Genomic DNA, 24,633 nt, shown 5'->3' on the forward strand with positions numbered 1-24,633 from the left:
TATGGAGATACCTCCTGGGGGCCATCCTTCCCCTCGGGCTCGGGCAGCACAGCCATGACGCCGTGCAGACAGCTGTTGATCATGTCCGCCTGCACCTGCTCTTCCAGCTCAGGGTCCAGGGAGCTGAGGGGCAAGTTAAGGCGGGATTTGTCCAGCCGCACCCCACCCTGTGCCCTCACCCAGGAGCCCACCCCAGAGGAAAGGATACCTCAGGTGAGTGCAGGCGAGCATTGCCTTCTTCCGAATGGGCGTTCGCAGCGAGTCCGGGGGCTCTGCCTTGATGAAGTCCTGAGGGGCAGGTGACAGCCCTAAGCCGAAGCACCGGCTCTCCTCCCAGTCGGCTCCCGTCAGATTGTGCCCAGTAGGTGCTGGGCCCTCACTGCACGGGCCCCACTTCCCCTCGTCCAAGTCAGAGCCCTCCAGCCGCCCCAGGCACCCCAGAGCCGCACGGCCTCACCACCATCTGGGCCACCAGCTCGGCCTTCCTGGCGAAGTGGAAGGAGCCAGCCTGCGTGCTGCTGCAGATGGCCTGGCACACCATGCACACGCTCTGGACGAGGCACAGCTGCAGGCCCAGGTCCTGCAGGGACAGCAGGCTGCAGAAAGCGCCGACCCTGCTCCCCAGCCACTGCCCTGGGTCCACAGGGCTGAGCCCACAGAGGGGCTGCCCACAGCAAGAGGCCAGACCACACAGCCTGTTCTTAAGGGCTTGTCAAAGCCACAGGACAAGAGGGCGCCTGTGAAGCCACCTTGAGGCACTCGGCTCTCTGCCTGGCCCAGGCCCTGAGACCCTGAGACCCTGAGGCCCTGGTCATGGCCGTGGGCAGGCCCTGTGGGCAGGCCCTGCAGGCAGATGGTAAGCTCTGTCCGTGTCCCCTGCATCCTGTGGCTGGAAGGGTCCCCCAGGTGGGAGAAGGAAGCCCACGCAAGAAAAGCCCCACCAGATGGGGACGCCCCTGCCTGTCCCACCAACCTGGCCTCTGAGGATTTGGGGAAGGTAGTGAGGACAGTTGTCCGGGGGGCATGGGTGGTCCCCCCTACACTCTAATGGGCTGGGGGGGGGGCAACTCTTAGGACAGCCCCTCCCCCAGCAACCCCAGGAGAACAGAGGGTCTGCCTTCGAGGGGAGGGCCCGACGGTCACAGAGGGGCTTCCGGGTTAGTGCCAAAGGTCCCAGCAGGAAACATGTTAGTGAGGCCAGAGGCCACTGTAGCTGGCTCAGAGCTTAGCCTTTTTCCGGAGCAGCTGTGAGGCCAGCCCCGTGAACACAAGGGAGTGGGAGCCAGAAGAGGGACTGAGGTCCCCAGCTCCCTGCTCTGCCTGCCAGCCTCTTCCCACCGCCAGCCAGGGCCTGGGCCAGAGCAGGGAGGGGCTGCTCCAAGCTACATGAGGATGCCCCCTGGCTCCTCCCATGAAGCCCAGCCCAGCTCAGCAGAGAGAGGAAAGCACAGTCCACACTTATCTCCTACACACTGTACCTTGGTCTCTACCTTTATTCCCAGAACCTGAACAACAAAAAGTGAGAGGCATTAACATGTGCGATGCTAGGTCGGGCTCACGCCTGCCCAGACGCCCGCCCTGTGCCCACCTTGGTGCTGAAGCACTGAAACATGTTCCGCAGGATGTCCGACTCGACCCTGGCCAGCAGCTGCTCCCGGGGGGCCCGTGCTGCCACATGGCCGTAGCACAGGATCAGCGTGCCCTTCACTTTGTCTATGTCATTATCGCTCCGGTCCTAGGTGGGGTGGGGGCAGCAGGCCTCCGTCACACAGTCAGCTCCCTGTGGCCCCTGCCCTGCGTCCCACACACCTCAAGAGGCCTCCCACACAAGCACTGAGTCTCTCTGGAAGAAGGCAGGGCTGCCAACAACATCGGAGGCTTAACCGACCACCAGCCCTGGGAGAGCCCCTCCATTGGGAGCAGCAGGACAAGCCAGGTCTAGGCTCTTTGGGGCCCAAGTGACAGACCAAAGGTCTGGGCAGGGAACAAGGTGGGAGGGTCAAGAAGGAGGAAGCCGAGCCAGGGCCTCCTCTGCCCCTCGCCTGCTCACACCTACACACAGGAGTGTGCGTGGGCCCTATGCACATAGCCCAGGCCTCAGAGTCTGTGACTGGGACCGGCCTCAGGGGCAGGCACCTAGCCCTGCTGTAGTGGGGTTTTGGCAAGAATGCAGCCTCTACCGGCCACCAGGGGGCAGAGAGGAATAGACAGTGGATGGGTCAGCCAGCGGAGGAGGCAGCTTTCATCCTGCCTCCCAGACTGGCAGAGGGCTAGGTGCCCCTTGTCACCGGTTGAGGGGGAGCCCACACTCAGTAGCCCCACCCACAAGGAAACAGAGGCTGGATGAGGCTCCCCACCCCACCCCCGGCCTGCAGGTACCCAGAGCCAGGTTGCCCCTCCGCCCAGGACCGTAGAACCCAGTCCAGTCCCATCAGACCTCCTCCCCAGACCGACTGCTGTACCTTAAAAATGTTAAAGATGCCGATGGACTTTCTGAACACATCCGACCTCACAAAGTCCTCCAGCTGGGCCAGGGTGTCGTCCAGGTGGGAGATGGCACAGATCCCAAAGCAACAGGCCAGGCCCTGGGGAGGTGCGTGGGGCACTCACACCGGGGCAGGGAGACAGGCGTTTGGGGGAGAGGACAGGAGGACCATGCATTATGCATGCACACTGCACACACGGTATGGTTGCATCTGTGCACAGCACACACATAAACACTCACACTCACTAGTGCCTAAGAGAGGACAGTGAACATTGCCAGCCAGTCGTGGGCCCAGGACTTTGGGGGGTGGGGATGGGTGCTGGCACCTCACGCTCGGCCTCCTCCTGGTATCTGGCTGTTTCCAGCAGCTCCTGAAGGAGTTTCCTCACCACGTCCTTACTGGAAGCAGCACCCAGGGTGGTCCCCACACATTTGTACAGGAAGTTCTGCATCAAAGCCAGGGAGTGCTGTGCTGGTGCCCGGTGGAGGGAGGCCCGGCTCTGCCAGCCAACGTGGGAGGCGCTGCTGGGAACCTGTGGTTCTGGCCACTGCCTGAGTGGGAAGTCTCCAGCCACCAGCCACTATGCAGAGGCTCATAGGCTTCTCTTCTCGGCTCTGCCAGAGCCACAAGGGCCCAGAGGTAGGCTCAGGCACCAAGTGACGCAGAATCAAAGCCCAGGAGCTTGGACCTAAGGACTATGCCCAGAAAACCCCAACAGACTATTCCCCCATACTTTCTCCCAGGGTGCCCCCCACCTGGCACCCTTTCCTGGGGCTCTCCCCACCCCCCGCATCTTCCCCTGGAGATCCTCCCCCTCACACCTTCCCATGGGGCTCCCCCTCACACCTTTCCCTGGGGCTCCTCCACATCTTTCCCTGGGGCTCCCCTCACACCTTCTCCTGGAGCTCCTCTCCCCACCTCCTCTCCCCTCCTCTAAGGGCTCCCCCCCATCTTCCCCTGGGGCTCCCCTCACACCTTCTCCTGGGGCTCCCCCCCATCTTTCCCTGGGGCTCCCCCTCACACCTTCCCCTGGGGCTCCCCCCATCTTCCCCTGGGGCTCCCCCTCACATCTTCCCCTGGGGCTGCCCCTCACATCTTCCCTTGGGGCTCCCCCCTCCCCCATCTTCCCCTGGTACTCCCTCTCACATCTTCCCTTGAGGCTCCCCCACACACACATCTTCCCTTGGGGCTCCCCTCACACCTTCTCCTGGAGCTCCTCCCCCCACCTTCGCCCACCTCCTCCTGGGGCTTCCCCCAAGCCTGCACCTTCTCCTGAGGCATCCCGTTGTAGCAGGGTAGCTGCTTGCACATCTCCAGGCTCAGCTGGCAGATCCACGTGTTGTCAGACACGACAGCAAGACTGTCCCGAAGGAACTGCAGGCAGGAGCAACGATGAGGTTGGGAAAGCAGCCTCCCAGGACAGGCTGGGGAGGTGGTCCTGTGCCACAGTTCTGAAAGGCAGTGGGTGCCCCTCGAGTCCAGGCAGACATGCAATGGGTGAGGGTGATGACAGCTGGGCCAGGCAATGGCAGACGGAGGCGCTGTGGCTGGGCAGCTCAGAGCCCCTGCAATCTGGCTATCACAGCAGCCGGGCAATCTGGGACAGTCCTCACCCCAGAGACATCTATCTGTCCCTCCCCCAGGCATGCCACTCAGTCAAGGCAGGTGGCCCAGCCCCAGAAAGCTAGTCCCCCAAGCTCTCCCCACCCAGGCTGGTCACACCTCAGTCTCTTCTCCCTTCTCTCACCACCAACAGCTTTTCCTCCCATTCCTTCTGTGACAGGGTCTTCTCAGTATGTTCTGAAATGACAATCACCAGTGAGCCTGCCAGGCAGACCCGTCACTCCAGACAAGAATGGAGTGTTCAGAACATCCAGCCCAGGCCCCACCCAGCACCCCCACCAGCCCAGGCCCCACCCAGCACCCCCACTTGGCCTAGGTCCCACCCAGCACCCCCACCTGGCTCAGGTCCCACCCAGCACCCCCACCAGCCCAGGCCCTGCCCGGCACCCCCACCTGGCTCATTATGCATGCACACTGCACACACCATATGGTTGCATCTGTGCACAGCACACAAGAACACACTCACACTCAATAGTGCCACCTAGCACTCCCACTTGGCCCAGGCCCCGCCCAGCACCTCCCACCTGACTCAGGTCCCACCCAGCACCCCAACCTGGCCTAGACTCAGGCCCCGCCCAGTACCTTCTACCTGACTCATGCCCCACCCAGTACCCTCTCCTGGCCCAGGTTCCACCCAGCACCCCCACCTGGCCCCGCCCCACCTTCCAGAGCACAAAGGAAACCCAGAGGGGCCCATATCCAGGTGCTCCCAAGTGACACCAGCAGGAGCACCCTTGGGGCCTGCTGTCTAGACCCTCTCTGAACCCCAGTGGAGGCTACTTCTTCCCAATTAGGCAACCCTGGTCCTCACAGGCCAGAGCTACCCTGACAGGCATAGCGGGGTGCAGGGGCCCCACCTCCTGGGCCTCACCTTCCAGGTACTCCAGCAGCAGGGGGATGGTCGTTGCCCACCGCTGACCCAGCAAAGGGTGGATGTCCCGATGCAGGACGTTCAGGAGGCACAGCGAGGCCGCCCCACGGCTGCCCCCCAGGTAGGGGCTGGAAGACACGGTCTGCAGAGGCGCAGGGGGGAGTTCGCGCCCATGCCAGACCATAAGGCCGCCCGAGGTACTGGGGTGGAGGCAACAAGCCCCCAAGACACAGCTCCCCAAGACCCCAGTGGGAGTGCCTGTCTGGCCCCCATTGAGAGGCAGCGTTCTTTGCTCGGCCATGACGGCGCCGAGAGCACGGGGACCCAGGGACAGAGGGGAGTGCCCAATCCTCTCCCGATCCCTCAGAGAGAGCTGCATGCTCACCAGAAGCCTCGTGGCTATGGCGTATGGAGATGGCAGGGTCACTGCAAGGGAAACAGGACTCTCAGAGCTGCTTCCAGGGCGAGGTGGGTGGGGGCGGGGTGAGCAAGGGGCGGGGCTAGAGAGGGGCGGGGCCTGAGGCCTTGTACACCAGCTGCGCACCGTTGCCATCATACTGGATGAGGGGGGCGTCAGCCGCTGCCTCCTGCCTCTTCTGGGCCAAGTGCACGAGGCTCCGGCAGAGCGGGGTCAGCGCCCCGGTGAAGCGCACGGGGGTAAGGAACTCGAGCAGATGCGGCCAGAGGACCTGGGGGCAGTGCCATGGTCAGTGTAGCCGCAGGGGCCACAGACTCGGGGAGGCTCCCCACACACCCCGGCAGGCCCCATGGAGCTCAGCAAGGTTTGGCCAGTCAGTAGGCCAAGAGCCTGAAGGGTGTGGTCAGTCCCGGGGCGGGGCGGGGCACGGCACTGCGCACGCACACTCACTTCGCTCATTCTGTCCACGGTGGTGCTGACCAGGTAGAGGGTGCTGATGCTGATGTCACGCACGCTGTCGGCCGGGCGCTCCTCCTCGCCACTGGGTTTCTGATGCTGGAGGACGGGGTGAGGCAGGAGCACGTGGAGCGCACACAGCATGGCTGTGACCCAAGGTTCCCGGGCCATGGGCTCTGGGCTGTGAGGTGAGACCCGGCCCAGCCACCACCCAGGGGATAGCCTTGCCCCATGAACGGGAAATGCCGTCTGCACTAAACTCGCCCAAGAAAGCAGGCTCACTGGCTTAGGTCTAGTCTCCAAAGTAAAGGAAACCCTGCACATGTCCTGTGGCCACTGCCTGCCTGAGGAGTAGCCTCACCCGACCCTGGCCCTGCTGACGTCTGGCTTTCCTGGAGACGTCACCTCCTGAGAACGCCCACTTGGACCAGGAACAGACTACAACCTCCAGACAGCGTGGGGCCTCTGAGACGTGTGCATCCATGAGTGACCAGCCTCCTAGGGCTCTGCCTGGCCTTCCACTCCTGCTTCGGAGCACAGCGCCCAGCGCCACACTCAGCAGCTGCAGGACTGCAGGCTGACACCACTCGTGGGCTGTCCAAGCCAAGGAGAAACACTAGGCTGTGCAGGCCTGGCACTGCAATGTGTAAGCTTGCTCTAAAAATACACCAAACACACAGAAACAACTCTGAAGGCCTGACCACCCATTAGGCCAAAAAAGGTATCTGAACAGACTCTTAAAAGCGGAACTATACCTCGCCAGATTCAATGCGCATGATGCAATAAAGTTACAAATCTACAATAGCCACGAAAAGCCGTTCCTCTAGAAAAGGTTAGATACCCTGAGGGGAACTTTGGGTTAATGAGGAACCCAAATAGAAATGGCGAACTATCTCACAGGGGCCAGCAAGACCACTGCAAGTCCAGCAGGAGCAGAACTATGAGGACACAGCCAAGAACATATCTGCCCTGGGGAACACGCTACGGTGTCTTTCAAAGGCAGTTTTAATGCTCCAGAAGCCCAGTTCATCGCTTTGTTTTTTGTAATTTATAGACCATGCCAGTTAGTAAGGCCTCGCTTAACCCCAGGGCTTTCTCCTATGTCGCCTTCCAGAAGTTTTTAAGTTTTAGGTTTTAGATTTAGGTCCAGGATACATTTTGAATATTAATTTTTGTTTTGGCTGAGGTTCATTATTTTGCATATTTGTCCAATTGTTTCAACTCCACTGTTGACACCATGCAACAGGTGTCAGAACATCTTTACAAACCCCAAATCTGACCGAGAGCTTGTATCCAGAATTCATAGAGAATGCTCACTACTCAAGAACAAGGAACAAACAATCCAACTCAAACTCAGGCAGAGGCTGTGGCCAGAATATAGGAGAAGACACACGGAGCCGTGAGCGCCTGAGGAGACCAGGCCCAGAGCGGAAGGCGGCCAGGCCACATGCTCCCCAAGGCTGGCGGTGGCAGGGATGGCAGACCACCCCAAAGTGCCCGTTTCTTTCACCAGCATCTAGCTTGCTCTCCCTCCAGAAAAGTGGGATTTGCTTATTAACATTTTAAATAGAAAAGCCTCAAAGAGAGCCCATGCCTGTTCTGATTCTCCTGTCTGAGGACGTGACCACTGGGGTGCAGAGGCCCCAACCGACTCTAGAGAAAGCTGCTGGGCCCGCTCCGCCTGCCCCCACCTGGGGCCATGCAGCTTCTGGAGCCCACTCGCCAGCAGAGCCGACAGGTCCCCGCCCCAGCAGGGGAGGGCACTTACGTGGGTGTCGGGGGGCAGTGCACACTGCTGCACGATATACTCCAGCATCGCCTCGCCCCCGGGCTGCTCCAGGTAGCCATGGTGGGCCATGGCGCTGATCACCTGCACCACTGCCCGCTTCACCTGCACAGAGGGGCAGGCTGGACAGTCCAGTCTGGACACAGGAGTCTCGCCCTTTTCTCTGCCTGCACCTGAGTGGTGCCTCGCGTTCGGGGCCGGGCTCCTCCTACCCCTCCCCAGCTGGCGATGGAGGGGCCTCCCTCTGAAGGGTGAGAGGGAGGCCCCTCCATCGCCAGCTGTCACCAAAACTCCTGGGAGTCCTGAGCCTGCCTTCCAGCCCCGCAGTGGCTCCACCTGAGGGCACGGCCAGGTCACCTCCTCCAGGGCCACATCGCTCCAGCTCTGCCTTCAAGGGGCTGGCAACAGAGGTCTACATGATGGGAGCCCCAATAAAGACCCTGAGGCAGGCCAGAGTCCCCCCGGAGTGGCAGCCTCTGTGCAGTCATATCCCTGCCCACGATTCCACGGGGACAGGGCGACTGGGGCTCCCATCCCGCCATTGTGGGCCTGCCCCACGTGCTTCCTTCCCAGCTGAGGTTGCTCTGTCTTTTCATTGCAATGAGCCAAGACTGAGAACGGCAGCTCTCATGAGTTCTGGAGTCCTTCTAGAGAATTCTCGAACCTGAGGGTGGTGTTGGGACCAGTGTCTACCTTCGTGCCTGGGAACTGTCAGAAGCAAGGCGTGGGACGCCCAGACACACAACACCTGTGCACACTGATGCCGAGGGCTGGCTGCGGGCCGCGCCCAATCAGAGCAGGTGCAGATCCTGGCCCGGCCACTCTCTGCAGCAGCCGAGGGCCCAACTCCGCTGGCCCCGCCCCTTACTTTGCTGTTGGTGTCCAGAAGAGGAAGCCTCATAGAGGAGAGGATGAAGGGCTTCTTAACTTCCATTTGAGCAGCTGCAAGAAACGAACCGGCGGCTCAGCCTCCCCACTGAGACTGACGCCAGCTGGCCTGTTCATCACCAGGAGCCCAAAGGCCCTGTGGCCAGGCCCGGCCCCAGCATGGCCCTCCACATTGGGGGGAAGGGGAGCGCATAAGCAAAGCCCACCACTTCTCTCCAGGAGATAAATAACATTTTTTCCCATTAAAAAGCTAGAAAGGTGGGCAGTTTAGGGCAACAGGATGTCAAGGAAATGTGAACCAAAAATTTTATAACCAGCAAAACTGACCAAGTATTAAGGTCCAATGATTCTCTCTTAACACTGATGTTTCTATCTCTTTCCCTCTCTCTTCCCCTCTGAAATCAATTAAAAGATATTTTTAAAAAATATAAATAAAAGATGGGCAAAGATGATACAAAACATAAAAAGTCCCAAACAAGAATTCTGAAACAACGGAGTGGGGGTCGTTATTCAGGAGCCAGTGTGCTGCAGGCAGGGTCTGTCTGGGCTGCCAGAGCCCTGTCCCTACCCCTCTCCAAGCGGTCACATCCACGGTGCTGTTAGCGACCCGGCCCGACCCTGACCTCATGAGATGGGGCCAGCACCCTCGCTCCTCGCTGACACAGGGCCGCGTGAGGTCTCCATCACCTCTGCTCGCCTTTGCCGCCTGTTCATGTTAAAAAGCCCTCCCAGCCCACACTGCAGGCCTCACGTGGCCTCTGCACGCAAGTGGTAATGGCAGTTCAAGACGCACTGAGAACACAGCACAGTGCGAAAAAGGCTCCAGCTCCGTGCTGGGCAATCAGCCATCAAAGCAGGAAACCTGAACCTTCCGTCCTACTGTGAGGAAACTGTCAGACACAAGCAGACCTAGGCACATTCTACAGGACAACTGGCCCCACTTCCCCGAAGGCCCAGCCAAGACCAGCGTGTGACCCTCAAGATTCTTCAGTAACGATGAGTGGGGCCAGAAGAAAGGGGAGGAGCGAGCACCTTTGCTGAGGGTCCTGGAGGAACCAGCCATGGTCCCTCCAGGGCAGCTGCTGCAGACATGGTCTGTCTCATCTTGTGACTCTGGGCCATCCAACCACAGCACATGGCCAATGCCCACAGGGGTCAGGATGCAACATCCGGCATCTGCAGCCGGTGTCAGAGGCAAATTTTTTAAAACATTTGCAATTTTGCAAAATAGGTTGGGAACCTTTTTAAAGAATTCAAAGTGAGCCGAAACCGGTTTGTCTCAGCGGATAGAGCTTCGGCCTGCGGACTGAAAGGTGGGGGGTGTGCAAGAGGCAGCTGATCGATGATTCTCTCTCATCGATGTTTCTAACTCTCTATCCCTCTCTCTTCCTCTCTGTAAAAAATCAATAAAATATATTTAAAAAAAAAGAAAAAAAAGAATTCAAAGTGAGATGCCCAGATTCACAGGCACTGCCCCGTGCACTCACCGGCTGAGTTGATGATGTGCCTCAGAACCTGCAGGGTGCCCACGCGGGTCCTCTCATTGCTGGTGTCCAGCTTGGGCAGCAGGAAGGCCAGCAGGCGTTCGGGCGAGCAGCACGCTGCAGGGGAAGTCACAGACAGTAAAAATTTGCCCCTGCTCCTTGCTGCCTACACCTCCAAACCCGCCACAGGGGGCACACTTGGAGTCAGCCCCACACAGGCGCAGGCAGAGGTGGACCATGCCCAGGCCCGGCAGCCACTCACCCAGCACCGTGAAGCAGCGCAGAACCTCCTTCTGGTTGCTCGTCACCAAGGGACTGGTAGTCTCCACAGGCACACAGATCTGCAGCCAGGGACAGGGGTGACGATGGCAGTTGCCCTGGGCCTGGCTGGGTGGGAGGGCAGGCCACACGTGCTCCTGACAAAGCACCCAGCTCACACACAGCCAGTGGCAGGTCAGGGGCTGGCCTCCCCTGCAGGGTGGGGGTGGGCTGGGGTAGGGAGACAGGGAGGCTAACGGGATTTCCATGCATACGGCTGAGCTGTCTCGAGGGAGAGGAGTTTGTTGGCTTCAGTAGAGCCCAGCTTGTGAGCCAGAGAAAGCCCTGACCCATAGGCCCTGCCCAGGTGTGCTCCGGCAGTTCTCAGAGCTGGAGAAGCAGGTGGGGGCAGGGCTTCCATGTGACAGGTGCTGCACTAGAGGGTCCACTGGAGAGCCCTGACCTCTTCCCCTGCCTGCTCTCTGCTAAGCTCCCTCTCTGGAAGAGCAGAGCCAGGTCCTGAGGACCCTCTAGCAGTCCTGAGCAGAGCCATGCGGCCAAGAACCATGCTTCTGCCTGCAGCCACGAGAAGGAGCCCCATGGGAGCAGAGCCTACAGCCTAGCAGTGGGGGTAGCCACCCAGGACCCGGGCAGAGCCTCTGGCAAGCTGCTCCGGGGTGTCTGGCCATGGGACTGCGAGATACACAGTTTCTGTTTAAGGTGCTGCGTTTCACAGCCACCAGTTACAGCAGTCACTAATGCCAATGAGTGGTCACGTGGAAGAAAGGCCAACCTGGATTCTCACTCGCTTTTCCCTAAAATAAGTTCCGGGTGGAATCAACAATGTAAGTACAAGGAAATGGGAGAATCTGACAAGCAAATGTGGAATCAAGGAGTCTAAGTATAAGGAAACCTGCATTGTAAAATAGAAGACAGATTAGGATGATGTAAAAATTAAACTATGTTGCATGCAAACAAATATAAAGAGCCCCAAAATAAAGGACTTTTTTTTTTGTCCTGTCCATGGATCACTTCTGGTGCATAGGAATGCTGTTGGTATGTGTGCTGAGGTCTCATGGGGCTGTGCTGACTCAGTGCCCACGGGAATGATTTCGGGGTGATAGTCATCCACACAGGAACCACTGAGTGCCTGCAGGTGACAGGAGCTACGCTAGGGGTGAACACAGCTGTAAGCAAACAGACAGAACCCAACCTCACAGAGCTCCCTTTGGCGGGAGAGGAAACAAGCAGTCATTGATACAGATGACCCTGAACTCACAGCATCAAGGGCGCTAACCCCCAACCAGTCAAAAATCCACACGTAACTCAACTACCCAAAAACTTACTAATAGCCCCACTGTGACAGGAAGCCGTACCAATAGCATAAACAGCAATGAATACACACTTTGTAAGTTACCTGAATGGAGGCTAAAAACTTTTAAAGATGTGATTTAAAAAGTATCGAAGAGATCCACCAAAGGACTTATATGCATGCATATAAGCCTAATCAATGGGTACAGACAACAGGTGAGTAAGGGTATGAATGAGGGTGGGGGTGGGGGGTAATGTGGGAATAAGGACACATATGTGTAATACCTTAATCAATAAAGAAAAAAAATTTTAAAGTATATAAGAGCTGGGCTGGTGTGGGTTAGTGGTTGAGCATGAACCAGGAGATCATGGTTTGATTCCAAGTCAGGGCACAGATCCAGATTGCAGACTCCATCCCCAGTGAGGGGCATGCAGGAGGCAGCCAATCATTGATTCTCTCTCATCACTGATGTTTCTATCTCTCTCTCTTCCTCTCCCTTCCTCTCTGAAATCAATAAAAAAAAATTAAGTAGCCCTAACTAGTTTGGCTCAGTGGATAGAGTGTCAGTCTGCAGACTGAAAGGTCCCAGGTTCGATTCTAGTCAAGGGCATGTACCTTGGTTTCGGGCACATCCCCAGTGGGGAGTGTGCAGGAGGCAGCTGATCAAAGATTCTAACTCTCGATCCCCTTCCCTTCTTTTCTATAAAAAAATCAATAAGATATATTTTTTAAAAAGAAAAAAATATTAAGTAAAAAATACAATAAAAATAAAAGGTCAGCACCGAGGGGAAGCACAAAGTAGGGACCAGGCCTGGGATGCAATGATGAGGACCTCCTCACACCCATCATCCTCTCACCAAGCCAAGCAGTCCCATTTGTCTTCCTCTTCCTAGAACTGGGATGAGCGGATTCTTCATGCCCTTCACCCTGACAGGAACGTGACTGTCTCCCACTCGATGTGACGCACGCAGAGGGTATGGGTAAATAAACTATCGGAACCCAGCAGCTAAGAGTCCTAAGGATAACTGGGTGCTGACCTTCATCAAAAGCTTTCTCGGCATCAACTGAGATCAGAGGCTATTTCCCTAATCCATGTCCATGTGACACAGGAGCCCTGCCCCCACGTTCCCGTGACCTCCACACCTCTCTCCAGACCAGGCCCTCCCAGGGGCCCCCCGAGTGCTCCCTGCAACTCACCCCGTGTCACTGTGCCTCCACAGCACCCCCTGCAGCCTACCTGAGCATGCAGAGCGGCCAGGAGTGAATCCAGCTGGACCTCCAGCGTGCGGCTGCCCACGCTCACGGCCGCCTCCAGAATCTGGCCCAGGCTCTGCTGGGCAGAGGGGCCGTCAGTCCCACCTGAAGCCCCCAGCCCTGCCCCCACCCCTAGAAGTCAGAGGTGGAGGAGGGATCAGGAAAGGGGACCTGGGGAGAGCGGGAGTGCAGGTCTGCTGCTCCAGCGGAGGGGATGTTCTGGACCAGACCCTGCTGAGCTCTCACCTTGGACACGTGGGAGGTCTCGGCATGCTTCTTGTAGAGGGCCAGGATGCCCGGCAGGAGCTTGGGGAGCTGCTCCTCCAGCTTCTCGCTGGGCAGCAAGTGGCTCATGGGTCCCAGGGCCTCCACCACAGCAAGCCGGAGCTGAAGGGGAAGCAGGACACACCATGCAGCAGCTCTCACAGCCACTGGGGGCCGAGTGGCAAAGTGCTCATTCACCAAGAGCTCAGGGCTGATGGGAGGAAACCACATGACAGGGTCCTAATGGGGCTAGGCCATGTGCTGTCACCACTCCTCGCCCTCCCCCAAGGCATCATGGGGTGAGGACAGGAGCTGGTGTCCATGGCAACTGGGGCTCAGAAGTCAGTACACCCAGCCGAAACCGGTTTGGCTCAGCGGTAGAGCGTCGGTCTGCGGACTGAAGGGTCCCAAGTTCGATTCCGGTCAAGGGCATGTACATTGGTTGCGGGCACATCCCCAGTGGGGGGTGTGCAAGAGGCAGCTAGTAGATGTTTCTCTCTCATCGACATTTCTAGCTCTCTATCTCTCTCCCTTCCTCCTCTCTGTAAAATATCAATAAAATATATTAAAAAAAAAAAAAAAGAAGTCAGTACATCCTAAGGGACCTGCAGGTGAGACTGCACAGGGCACGTCTCCTCCCTAATGAGGTCCCACTCCTGCCTGAAGGGCACTGGATGGGGACAGGTGTACCAGACAGGTCCATCCCTCCCGCAGAAGAGCAGGAGGCCCAGGCGGTGGGAGGGATCTGGGTGGGCAGGCTTGGGCGGGAGGGGGTTCCAGCAAGGTGAGGCATACCTTGGCTTCGCGGCTCTGCAGCCAGTGGTGAAAGAGGGTGTCATAGGCACTGCTGATGTCGGAGGCAAAGGTGTCCTTCCTGACTGTGGGGTCTGGGGCTTGGTCCAGGTTGGCCAAGTACTCAAGGGTGCTCTCGCTGAAGCGCTGCAAGGCTGCGGCAACCGGGCAGTGAGTGGCGAGTGGCCGCGGACTTCACACCTCCCTCTGTGCGTGCTGTTCCTTCCAAACCGATGACCACCCAGAGCACTGGCCAGGCTGGGATTCCTGGACTACACTGCGCAAGCACTGTCCCCCCAAGTTCATGTCCGAGCCCTCAGGACAGGGCCTTTTTGGAAATAGGGTCTTTGCAGATATGAGTTAAAATGTGGTCACAGTGGGGTGGACCCTAATACAACAGGACTGTGTCCTCATACACCAAGAACACAGACACAGAGAGACCAGACACCTTCCTCTCACTGTCCCGCCCTCCTCCTGAAGCCTGAAGGACCATGGCCCCCACAAAGGAGCCCTGAGGACAAAAGGTCAAAGAGGAGTCAGGCAGCAACCAGCCCCCACCCTTTAAAGACCCAGCTGCCCTGGAGGCCCTGACTCACCACAGCAGAACACCACCCGCATGGAGTCGTGCTTGGCCATGCCCAGCATGGGCAGCATGGTGCTCAGGACGGACGTCAGGAAGGGCACCATGCCGAACACTGCAACAGACGGTGTCACAGCAGCCTGCACCACCCGCCCGTCTCCCCACACCTCGTGCCACCACACGCTGCAGGGCCTTGAGCTCTGTCTGCTCAGCCCAAGGCAGGCGGCGAGGCTGCTGAGACAGGAGAACAGAGGTGCCAGCAGGGCTGAGGGACTCACGGCTCGCTCGAGAACGGGGTGAAGGGGTGCAGGCCAAGTCGACACCTACCATTGAAGACTGAGAGGTTGGCCAGCGTCTGCACCACGAAGTAGTGCGGCAGGACCCCGGGCTGGAACTTGCCCAGCAGCTCCTCCATCACCATGCCAACGAAGCGCTTGCCCACCGCCACGAGGACGCTGCTGGCAGCCTGCTGCCAGTCAGAAACCAGGTCCTGCCACCCCAGAGAAAACATGACCTGTCATCCCAGCCAGGAAAAGCCTTCGGGCCTCACCCTGCATTTGCCCGAGAGGCACAATGCGCACCCTGCCCTCAGCAGGCTCCAGTGAGCGCCTGCCAGAGACTCAAGCCCAACACCCGTTCCAGGCGCCACTGCAGGAGCACAGCCCTGGGAGAGGGGCCCCTGAGCCTGGCTCCATCCCCCAAACAGCGGCTGCGGGCACCGGTGCCCCTACATTCACTCAGAGAGCTTAGGAACTTTCTGCTTCGGTTTCCACCTCTGAAATGACAGGTGGCCCTCCCCACCCAGGAGGACGGTCAGCGTGCAAAACCGAGGGGCCAACCCGAACCCACATCCTAGCATGCTGGGCAAGAAAGAAGCCCCTGAGCCCTGGCCACATCCAGCAGGGGCAGCACATGGCCTCTGAGGGGGCTTGGCCAGCAGCCGCAGACCTTGGCCTTGGTCATCTCGCTGGAGGCCAGGAGGATTATGGCCCTGACCATGTCCTTGTCCAGCTCACTGATGTGATTGCTCACGATTGTCTCCATGGCCTTCAGGATCATCGTCCGGTAAGGATGAGCCAGCTGAGGAGAGAAACCATTGAGGAAGGGCCTGGAAGGTGAGCTGAAGCGCCACTCCGCCCCGGGTGTGAGTCCTCCTCTGCCCAGTGCCTCCAGGGCCCTTACACTCCCCTCCGCGTGGCCGCTGAGTAGCCATTGGTTCTCAGAGCAAAAGCGATGGTGTTGAGTGCTTGGGTTCAAGTCACCCTCGTTTTACTCAGTGAGGAATGCCACAGGGCGCCGAAGCGCTGATGCCGACAGCAGGCATGCCAAAGAGAGATGGCGCTCCCCTAAGTGAAGGTGTGGCTGCACAGTCTGTAGGAGGCAGCTCACCTCCCACCTCCGTACACGTACTCCTGTTATTGTAGTTGGTGAAGGGCTTTCTCACCCTTGGTTGGGATGGCACAGACCTGGCAGGGAGAGCCATCCAGTCTCCACCAATGAGTGAAAGGGGACGGCCACACTAGGCCTTGGCTCGCCAGCGCAGGAGCTGCCAGGCTGAACACCCAGTCTTGGGATATACCAACCCCCAGCCCCACACCCCAGCCCAAATGCCCAGCCTGGAGAGAGCTTGGACTTTGGCTTTGTGCCCGGCCCCCCCTTTCAGACCCTGCCCGCAGCCCTATCTCAATACACCGCCCAAGAGCGGCAAGGCTGCCTGGTCCCACACCTTTTCGTGCTGCCGCAGGTGCTCCTCACAGGCGCTGAGCGTCTCCCCCGGCTGCGACTCCCCAAGGGCGCACAGGGCGCCGCACACCTGCTCCTGCACCAGAGGGTCCTTGTCGGTGACGGAGTCCAGCAGGATGGTGGACAGCTCTGCAGCGACAAAGCCCAGCGTGCTCAGGCCGGGGAGGACCGGACCTGGCGGGTGGGGCGCCTCCAGGCTGGCCACCGCTGCACTCACTCTTCACGTAGGGCTCGCTCATCGCGGGGGTCTCCGAGGTCTCGGCTTCCTCTCGCCCGTGAACATGGACAGCACCTTCTCACACCTGGCGTGACCAGGGCACAATACGGAACTCACAGCCTCCTCGGTCGCATGGTGGGCAGTCACTCTGTCTGCGAAAAGAACCCAGCTTCACCGCGGGGTTCTGGGTGGTCTCTGCTGTATCTGGCAGCGCGCAGGGAGGAAGAGCACCCTCCCTCCGCAGGTCCCAGCTCTCCTGCCCAGCACCCATGGTCCTGCACCCGCTGTGGGCCCCAAGGCCCATCCCTGGCAGGCAAGGTCACTGCCTTCACTCTGGAGGGACGCCAGGATGCACTAAGGCCTGGGGTCCTGGGGGGTGTGTGTGGCAGGGAAACCTGAGGGCCAAGAACAGGGCCCTGAGCCGCTCAGAGCCAGGATCCCCTAGTGGCTGAGAGGGGCTGGACAAGCAGCCCCTGAAATGGCAGTCCGCCCAGCCCCCGACATTGGAGAGCAGCAACTTTCCACATCAGGTGCCTCCCAGCACCACACAGAACCACCTCCATTAACCAGGCCAGGGCCCCTGATCTCCATGGCCTGCTCACCCTCAGGCCTCTGCCACTCTCTCCAAGGAGCTGTAGAGGAAGTGGGCCCAGGCCTGCGGGTGGCAGCCACCTGCTTCCTAACACAAGTGTCCTCTACTCTCTGGTGACCCCACTGCCCTCCATCCCCGCCATCAAGGACTGCGGTGCCGCCAGCGTGGCTGTGCACAGGCGGGAAGAGGCAGCGTGGAAGCCCATGTGACATGGGCGGGGGCGCCTGGGGAATCACAAATAAGTGAGAATCCCGGTTCAAGATGGCAGATGGGCCCTACACATTCACCCGCACCAAGACCTCAGGGAAGGGACAGGAGAGGGGTGTGTCTTAAGAGAATAAACTCACAAGAGCACTAGAAGACAAGAGAGAAAATTAGAAGACCAGGAACTTCCAGGATCCCAGGCGGACAGGAAGCAGACGGAGAGGGCTGGCTTGAAGAGGGTGGCATCCACTGGGCGTCCCTGCTTTCTTCCTGGAAAGCAGCTGAACATCTCAAGGAAAACGAGACATAAAAATACATATTCCACTTGGACAGAGCAAGGAGAAGGCAAAACCTCCAACCCTACAAGGCTGAGGGTGGAAAAGCACCACGGCTGTCAGGGGGTGGTGCGGTTCCTGAAACAGCCCACAGAACCCATTTCTCCAAGGCAGGCACCTCCTCCTGGGAACCCTAATCCTGAGGTCCCAGACCTGGTCTGAGTCCAGGAGGAGGGCAGCCGGTGCCTGGGCAGAGGCTTTGCCCCGTGAAAAGCCACAGCTGTCTGTCTCCAGGGCCTTCGACAAAACAAGGGCTAAACCAGCTCCAGCAACACCCAGCTGGGAAGGCCTCTGACAGGAGTGCGAAGGGCTATGCTCAGCCAGCCCAAACAGTCAGCATAAGAAACGTCAGCTCCCAGCCCCATGGGCGTAACGGACCCGTTTTTCCTCCCAGCCAAACAGCTGGGAAGCGACAAAACCAATGGTGGTGGACATCGGGAGTGACGGGCAAGGAGCCCACGGTCACCCCGCTCTCGCCAGGAGGCACTTCAGGCTGAGCTGCGACACCTGGGGCTGAGGAGATGGCTGGGGGGTCTGGGCGGCCTCGGTCCTGCGGGATTTGTAGGCTCTAGGACCAGAGAGAATTCCAGAGATCTGCACAGGGTCCCTGGTCCCTCGGCTGTTACACTGGGCAGTGCGGGGCGGCAGAATAATATTCCCAAAGGTGCCCAGGCTGTCTTCTCCAGAACCTGTGACTATGGTAGGTTTGGGGGCAAAAGGGATCTAGCAGATGAGATTAAGGGTACAGACTGAGGTGGAGGTTCCCCTGGATTATGTGGGTGAGTCCAGACTAGTCACATGAGTCCTTAAGAGCAGACCACCTATCCCAGCTGGGGAAGAAGATGGCAGGCGCAGGAAGAAGCAGTCAAAGCACCGAAAGGACTCAACCTTCCACACCTGGCTCTGGGGGTGGAGGAAGAAGGCTGAGCCAAGGCAGGTGGGTGGCTCCAGGACGTGAAACATCCCTCAGCTCATAGCCGGTAAGCAGACAGGGACTTCAGTCCTACAGACACAGAGAACCAAGTTCTACCAACAACCTAGAACAGGAGGAAGCTGATCCTCCCCGGAGCCCCCAGAAAGGAACTTTGCCCAGGGCGATCCCTGGCAGGCTACTACTGGCTTCAGGCTTTAAGATGGTAAGTATCACCACGAAGACAAGAGGAGAAACAGCCCAGAGATGGAAGACGCTAACGACGTCTGGCCACGCTAGCAGGCAGCAGCTGTGCGTTGCTGCAGGTTGCCCAGGAGCAAACCACAGAGGGTCTGACCTGCATTCCCTCCATCTGTCCATCAACAGATATCATTGCTGGCATGTACATATAAGGAACTATTTGACATTAAAACTGGGTCTCAGAACTGTTGGACACTGAAATTGGGACTCAAACGTTTTTTATTTTTTTAAAATATATATATTTTATTGATTTTTCACAGAGAGGAAGGGAGAGGGATAGAGAGCTAGAAACATCGACCAGCTGCCTCCTGCACACCCCCTACCGAGGATGTGCTCGAAACCAATGTGCATGCCCTTGACCGGAATCGAACCTGGGACCTTTCAGTCCCCAGACGGACGCTCTATCCACCGAGCCAAACCGGTTTCGGCTTGTTATTATATGTTTATTTCTAGTCTGAAATTGCAAGATTTTTCAAAGAAAAGAAATGGGGGGAAAATAGATATAGAGGTAAAGAACCATTGAACAGACTGTCAAACTATAGCAGGAAGGCAAGGAGATTGGGGGGAGTGGGCCTGTAAGAGATCAACCAAAGGACTTGTATACATGCATATAAACATAACCAATGGATACAAGACATGGGGGGGGGGGAGGTGAAGGCATATGGGGCGGGGTATGGGAGGCTGGGGGAAGGTCAAGGGGGAAAAAAGGAGACACATGTACTACTATTTGTAATCCTTCAAACAATAAAAAAATGAAGAGAAGAAAAAAAAATTAAGTATCTACCCAGCCAGTGTGCTCAGTGGTTGAGCATCAATCCATGATGAATAGGAGCTCACGGTTGGATTCCCTGTCAGGGCACACGCCCAGGTTGTGAGCTGGTTCCCAGTGTGGGGCATGCAGGAGGCAGCCAATCAATGATTCTCTCTCCCTCTCCCTTCCCCTCTGAAATATTTTTTTTTTAATTGTAAAAAAAGGAAAGGCAATAAGTGTCTGCTGTTTAGGTCAGCCCTGATGCGAGCGCGCCTGGCCCCTCGGGCTCCGCCTCTGAGTCCCCCTCGGACACTGACACCCCCCAGGAACCCGCACACAAGACGCCACCCACAGTGGGGCCATCAGAGTCGGGCTGGGGCAATGCCGCCCACTCGAAGACACACTCCTGCCCCGAGCAGCGCTGGGCAGCCCCGCCAAGCACACACGTGTGCTCTGCATCTCACACATGAGCACCCACACTGGACACCCACAGAGACCCCGGGCGGACAGGGGTGCCCGGAAGCCAGGCAGCTCCGCTCAGGTCACTGGGTTCGGACACCAACGCGAGGCCCCGGCACCTGCCTGCTCCCTGCCGGCGCCAGACTGTGGATGCCCAGCAACCTCCCACCCGCGGGTCCCTGCGTGGCCTCCTGGGGCGCCTTCCCCCGGACCCCTCCCGCCCAAGCCCGCCGGCGCCGGCGCCAGCGCCGGCACCTCCCTCCTGGGCCTCCTTCTCCCCACCTCTCCGACCAGCACCCCTTTCCAAAGGCCCTGCCTCCGGGGCCCACCCCTCCAGGGACCCCCCCAGCGCTCTGTACCCCCCGACCCCCAAGGGGAACTCCTGCGAGGGAGGCTGCAGGTGGGACTCCCTGCTCCCAGAGCCCTCTCCTCCGGCCTCCCGCTGTGGGAACCGGAGCCCCGATCCCGGCGGGACCCGGAACCCCGATCCCGGCGGGGCCCCGGAGCCCCGATCCCGGCCGGGCCCCGGAACCCGATCCCGGCCGGGCCCCGGAGCCCCGATCCCGGCGGGGCCCCGGAGCCCCGATCCCGGCCGGGCCCCGGAACCCCCGATCCCGGCCGGGCCCCGGAACCCCGATCCCGGCCGGGCCCCGGAACCCCGATCCCGGCGGGGCCCCGGAACCCCGATCCCGGCCGGGCCCCGGAGCCCCGATCCCGGCGGGGCCCCGGAACCCCGATCCCGGCCGGGCCCCGGAACCCCGATCCCGGCGGGGCCGGACGGCGCTCGCCCAGCGAGGTCTGGCCCCCCCACGCCGCGGCCGCCCGGACCCGCCGCCCTCGTGACCCGCCGAGCACCTGCCTCTCGGCCTCGCTTCCCTCCGTGTCCCGGGAGAAGGGGCGGGAGGCAGGGTCCGGCGGTGCCGTGGGGGGCAGGACCGTGGACCCGGGCCCGAGGGTGACAGGCGCTAGGACTGGGCCCTCCGCGCAGGGGACGAGCACCGAACCGGCGTGAGGAAGCGGGGAGCCGGGGGCAGCGCCCCGAGCCGCTCTTCCGGGCGGTGACCCGGCCACCTGGCCCGCGGGGACCGCGCACCTGAGCCCGGAGGGGGCGGGCTCGGTCCCGCAAACCCGGCACCTCCCCGCGCTCCCTGGTGACCTTGGGGAGCGCCCCCCGGACCCGGCGCCGCCCGGACGAGGCGTCGCCCCCAGTTCTCGGGCCCAGGCGCCCCGAGGGGCGTCTCCCCGAGCGAGGCCCGAGGGCCGGGGTCCCCGCCCGCCGTTTACCTCAGGAGCCGCGGACACCGCCGCCGGGGTGCAGCCCTCCCGCCCTGCCGCGCGCGAGTGGGCGGGGCTTCGTGTTGTTCCCGCCCCTCGGCCGCTCTCCGCCAACCGAGGCCCGGCGCGCGGCGTCCCGGGCCCGCCCCCATACGAAATCAGCGCTCATTGGTCGGAGGCGCGTTCCTCTCGCTCTCTGCACCCCGCCCACCGAGCCCCAGCAGGCGGCAGTGCGCAAGCTCCGCCCCGCGCGCGGCCCCGCCCCGGCGGCCCTGGGCCCCGGCTCCTGACTGTTGGGCCGCGGCGCAGGTTCGGGCCGGCACCGCGCAGGCGCGAGTTTCCTCCGTGCGGGACGCGGGCTCCTTGCTCACTCTCTTCCGCGTTCCCCGGACACTGACACCCCCACGGCCCCCGCACACAAGGCACCGTCCCGCACAGCAGGGAACCCACCCGAGACGCGGGCTCAGTACACATGCCAGCTGGCCGCGACCCAGGCACCGGGGCTCTGTGCTCCGTATCCCACCCGTGAGCACGCACACTGGACACCCACCAATCAGCCCGCACCCGAGATCCCGAGGCCACCGACCTCTCCTCCAACAGGTGCGGGCATACCGGTTAATAGTGAGAATTAACCATCAACTGGTTAATAGTGCGGGTTTTGTAATCGAAGAAAACACGATAATTTCAAGAGAAACATCAACAAGTGCATCATTCAAAGTAATGTCCGTCGCTAGCTACACGTTTCCCCATCTGTCAGGTAACTGGTGGATACTGTCCCAATAGAACTTCTCTTGTTTTGAGGCAGACCATTCAGAGATCCCATTTTCCATTTCCTCGTGCGTCTTAAAAGTGCTGCTCAGAAAGTGTGTGTGCCATCGATCGGAACACGTGATCATCTGAAGGAGCAAAATCTGGTGAATACGGAGGGTGGGCTAATACTTCCCAGGCAAGATCTTTTAACGTGTCTTTAGCTTGTTTTGAAGTGATGGTGGGTCATCATGGAGCAAAATTACTTTGCCGTGTCTTGTTGCCCATTCTGGTTGTTTTACAATCAAAGAGTGGTTCAAATTGATTATTTGTTGTCAGTAGCAATCAGTATTAATGGTTTCACCTGGTTTTAGAAGCTCATAATACACCACACCTTCCTGATCCCACCAAACGCAGAGCGTTATCTTCTTTCCGAAGTGAACTGGCCTGGCAATCGATGTTGATGGTTGACCTGGATCAACCTATGATTTTGTGCGTTTGGGATTCTCAGAATAAATCCACTTTTCATCGCCAGTCACAATTCGATGCAAAGAAGACTTGCTTTCATGCCGTTGAAGCAACATTTTACTGATGACTTTTCGGTTTTCCATTTGTCTTTCGTTCAGTTGATGTGGCACTCATTTTCCTTCCTTTAAAATCTTCCCCATTGCTTGTAAATGATCGGAAATTGTTTGCTGAGCAACATTTAAACTTTCTGCAAGTTGTTTTTGAGTTTGACACACATCTTCATCCAATAATGCTTGTCATTGTTGGTCTTCAAACTTTTTGGGTTGACCTGGACGTTCTTTGTCTTTCACATCTGAATGGTTTAAACTTTAAAGCTTTTAAACCAGCGTTCACAAGTATCTTAAGATGGAGCATGTTCACCATAAGCTTCCCAAAGTATAGATAACTGTCAGCAGCACTTTTCTTCAAAATACAGTAATGAATTAAAACTTAAAAAAAAAAAAAATACAACTTCCACCCTGACTGGTTTGGCTCAGTGGATAGAGCATCGGCCTGCAAACTGAGGGATCCCGGGTTCGATCCTGGTCAAGGGCATGTACCTTGGTTGCGTGCGCATCTCCAGTGTGGGGTGTGCAGGAGACAGCTGATTAATGTTTCTCTCTCATTGATGTTCCTAACTCTCTATCCCTCTCCCTTCCTCTCTGTAAAAAAAAATCAATAAAATATATATTTTTAAAAACTTCCCACAAATGTTCTTTTTTTTGGCACAAATTTGACAAATATCTATGATGTTAACACTAACTTCAGAAAATTTGACATATGAAGTTTAGAAGCTTGTCAATACAACAAAATAGCATACATATCTAATTGCTTATATATGCTTATATATCAACATATGTGTAACTCCATCTATTGAAAAAAATCTGCATTGTTAACCGGTATACCTAGTACACACACACACACACACACACACACACACAGGAGGCCAGCAGACCCCGGAAGTTCTCTTCCTTCGGGGCCTTGGGTCTGGAGAAGCAGACAGACAGTACACAAGTAAAGACCCATAAGACACACGATGTGCTATAAGGGGGTGCCGTCCAGCCTGGGAGAGGGGCCCGCGTTCTGGGCAGAGACACGGGCACCTGCAGAGATCCCGAGCTGAAACTGCTTGGATGTGTTCACAAACCGAAATAAAGGAGGGAGTAACATACTAGCAGCTCAGGAAGTGAGCAGCGCGTTTTGAGAAGGAAGTGGTCAGTGGCACAACGAGTGTCTGCAGAGAGCTGTGGGCGAGGGGACAAGGTGGCAAAGTGGGGCTCTAATATGAGGGCAGGTGGCAGCTCAACAGTGAGGGGAGGGGCATTCTTCCATGGAGAGGACTTCAGGCTGTTTCTATTCTTTTTCTTTCTTTCTTTCTTTTTTTCTTCTTTTTTTTTTTTAATATATTTGTTATTGATTTCAGAGGGAGAGGGAGAAACATCGATGATGAGAATAATTGATTGTTGCATGCAACCGAGGCATGTGCTCTGACCAGGAATTGAACTGTGATCTCCTGGTTCATAGGTCAATGCTCAACCACTGAGCCACACTAGCCAGACCAGCCTGTTTCTTTTGTAGGGACGGGACAGAACCGGATGGCTGATTGAGGTGCTGACAGATGGGGCTGGCACCTCAGAAAGAGCCCCAATCCCCCAACTGGCTGGAGGGGAGAGGTCAAATAGGACGTGGAAGTTGCCAGGGAGCAGGACAGGAGACTTCTCCCAAGCTCACGGCTGGACAGCCTGCTGTCCTGCAGAAGCCCTGCCCATGCTCCCCAAGGCCAGTGCCGGCCTGCCCTGCTGGCCCCACCCTCTCCCCAACTCAGCCATTCAGTCCCCAAGCGCACACACTGCCCAGCACTAGCAAAGCTGTCCTCTAACTTCTATTAAATTGCTAAGCTCGTCTCCCTTCCACACTGTCAGTCAGCTCTACGACAGGCCCATATCTGCTCTTTGCTTCCAAGAGCTCAGCACCAGGCTCAGCCTGTGTTGGGTGCTCCTTGCACATCCCTGGGATGGAAGGGTGAGCTAGGGTGCAGAGCAAGAGGAGGGTAAGATGGACTTTGCAGAAGAAGGTGGATGAGGCTGGGGACCAACTTGCTGGCCTCCAGTGTGTCCTGGGCCCTGGTGGGAGCAGGAGGTGAGAGGGGTGTGGCCACCC

At 58.3% G+C, this 24,633-nt stretch overlaps 1 protein-coding gene across 10 annotated transcripts in view; it reads right to left on the bottom strand.

The window, feature by feature from the left end:
* The window catches only part of MROH1 (maestro heat like repeat family member 1), a 53,436-nt gene extending 32,140 nt beyond the window's left edge, over positions 1–21,296 (bottom strand). For 3 of the 10 annotated variants that reach the window (XM_045575853.1, XM_036422551.2, XM_045575851.1), the window contains exons 1-27: positions 18,461–18,566; positions 17,372–17,509; positions 16,433–16,584; positions 16,199–16,344; positions 15,421–15,552; positions 14,800–14,962; positions 14,489–14,587; positions 13,896–14,047; positions 13,083–13,223; positions 12,820–12,912; positions 10,275–10,353; positions 10,016–10,129; positions 8,509–8,582; positions 7,623–7,745; positions 5,849–5,953; positions 5,525–5,669; positions 5,366–5,406; positions 4,981–5,122; positions 4,234–4,286; positions 3,753–3,860; positions 2,812–2,931; positions 2,463–2,585; positions 1,589–1,735; positions 1,479–1,505; positions 458–580; positions 209–288; positions 12–123 (exon numbers count right to left, since the gene is read on the bottom strand). In XM_045575853.1, the coding sequence (XP_045431809.1) occupies positions 12–123; positions 209–288; positions 458–580; positions 1,479–1,505; positions 1,589–1,735; positions 2,463–2,585; positions 2,812–2,931; positions 3,753–3,860; positions 4,234–4,286; positions 4,981–5,122; positions 5,366–5,406; positions 5,525–5,669; positions 5,849–5,953; positions 7,623–7,745; positions 8,509–8,582; positions 10,016–10,129; positions 10,275–10,353; positions 12,820–12,912; positions 13,083–13,223; positions 13,896–14,047; positions 14,489–14,587; positions 14,800–14,962; positions 15,421–15,552; positions 16,199–16,344; positions 16,433–16,454 (2,664 nt within the window). In that variant the 5' untranslated portion in view covers positions 16,455–16,584; positions 17,372–17,509; positions 18,461–18,566. Of the gene's footprint in view, positions 1–11; positions 124–208; positions 289–457; positions 581–1,478; positions 1,506–1,588; positions 1,736–2,462; positions 2,586–2,811; positions 2,932–3,752; positions 3,861–4,233; positions 4,287–4,980; positions 5,123–5,365; positions 5,407–5,524; positions 5,670–5,848; positions 5,954–7,622; positions 7,746–8,508; positions 8,583–10,015; positions 10,130–10,274; positions 10,354–12,819; positions 12,913–13,082; positions 13,224–13,895; positions 14,048–14,488; positions 14,588–14,799; positions 14,963–15,420; positions 15,553–16,198; positions 16,345–16,432; positions 16,585–17,371; positions 17,518–18,460; positions 18,567–21,228 lie in introns of those variants that run through there. The other 7 variants (XR_006740567.1, XM_045575852.1, XM_045575854.1 and 4 more) reach the window with 7 other exon arrangements.
* Between the last annotated feature and the right edge of the window lie 3,337 nt (positions 21,297–24,633).

This window comes from Pipistrellus kuhlii, unplaced genomic scaffold, assembly GCF_014108245.1.
Source record: "Pipistrellus kuhlii isolate mPipKuh1 unplaced genomic scaffold, mPipKuh1.p scaffold_m20_p_70, whole genome shotgun sequence".
NCBI classification, from domain to species: Eukaryota; Metazoa; Chordata; class Mammalia; order Chiroptera; family Vespertilionidae; genus Pipistrellus; species Pipistrellus kuhlii.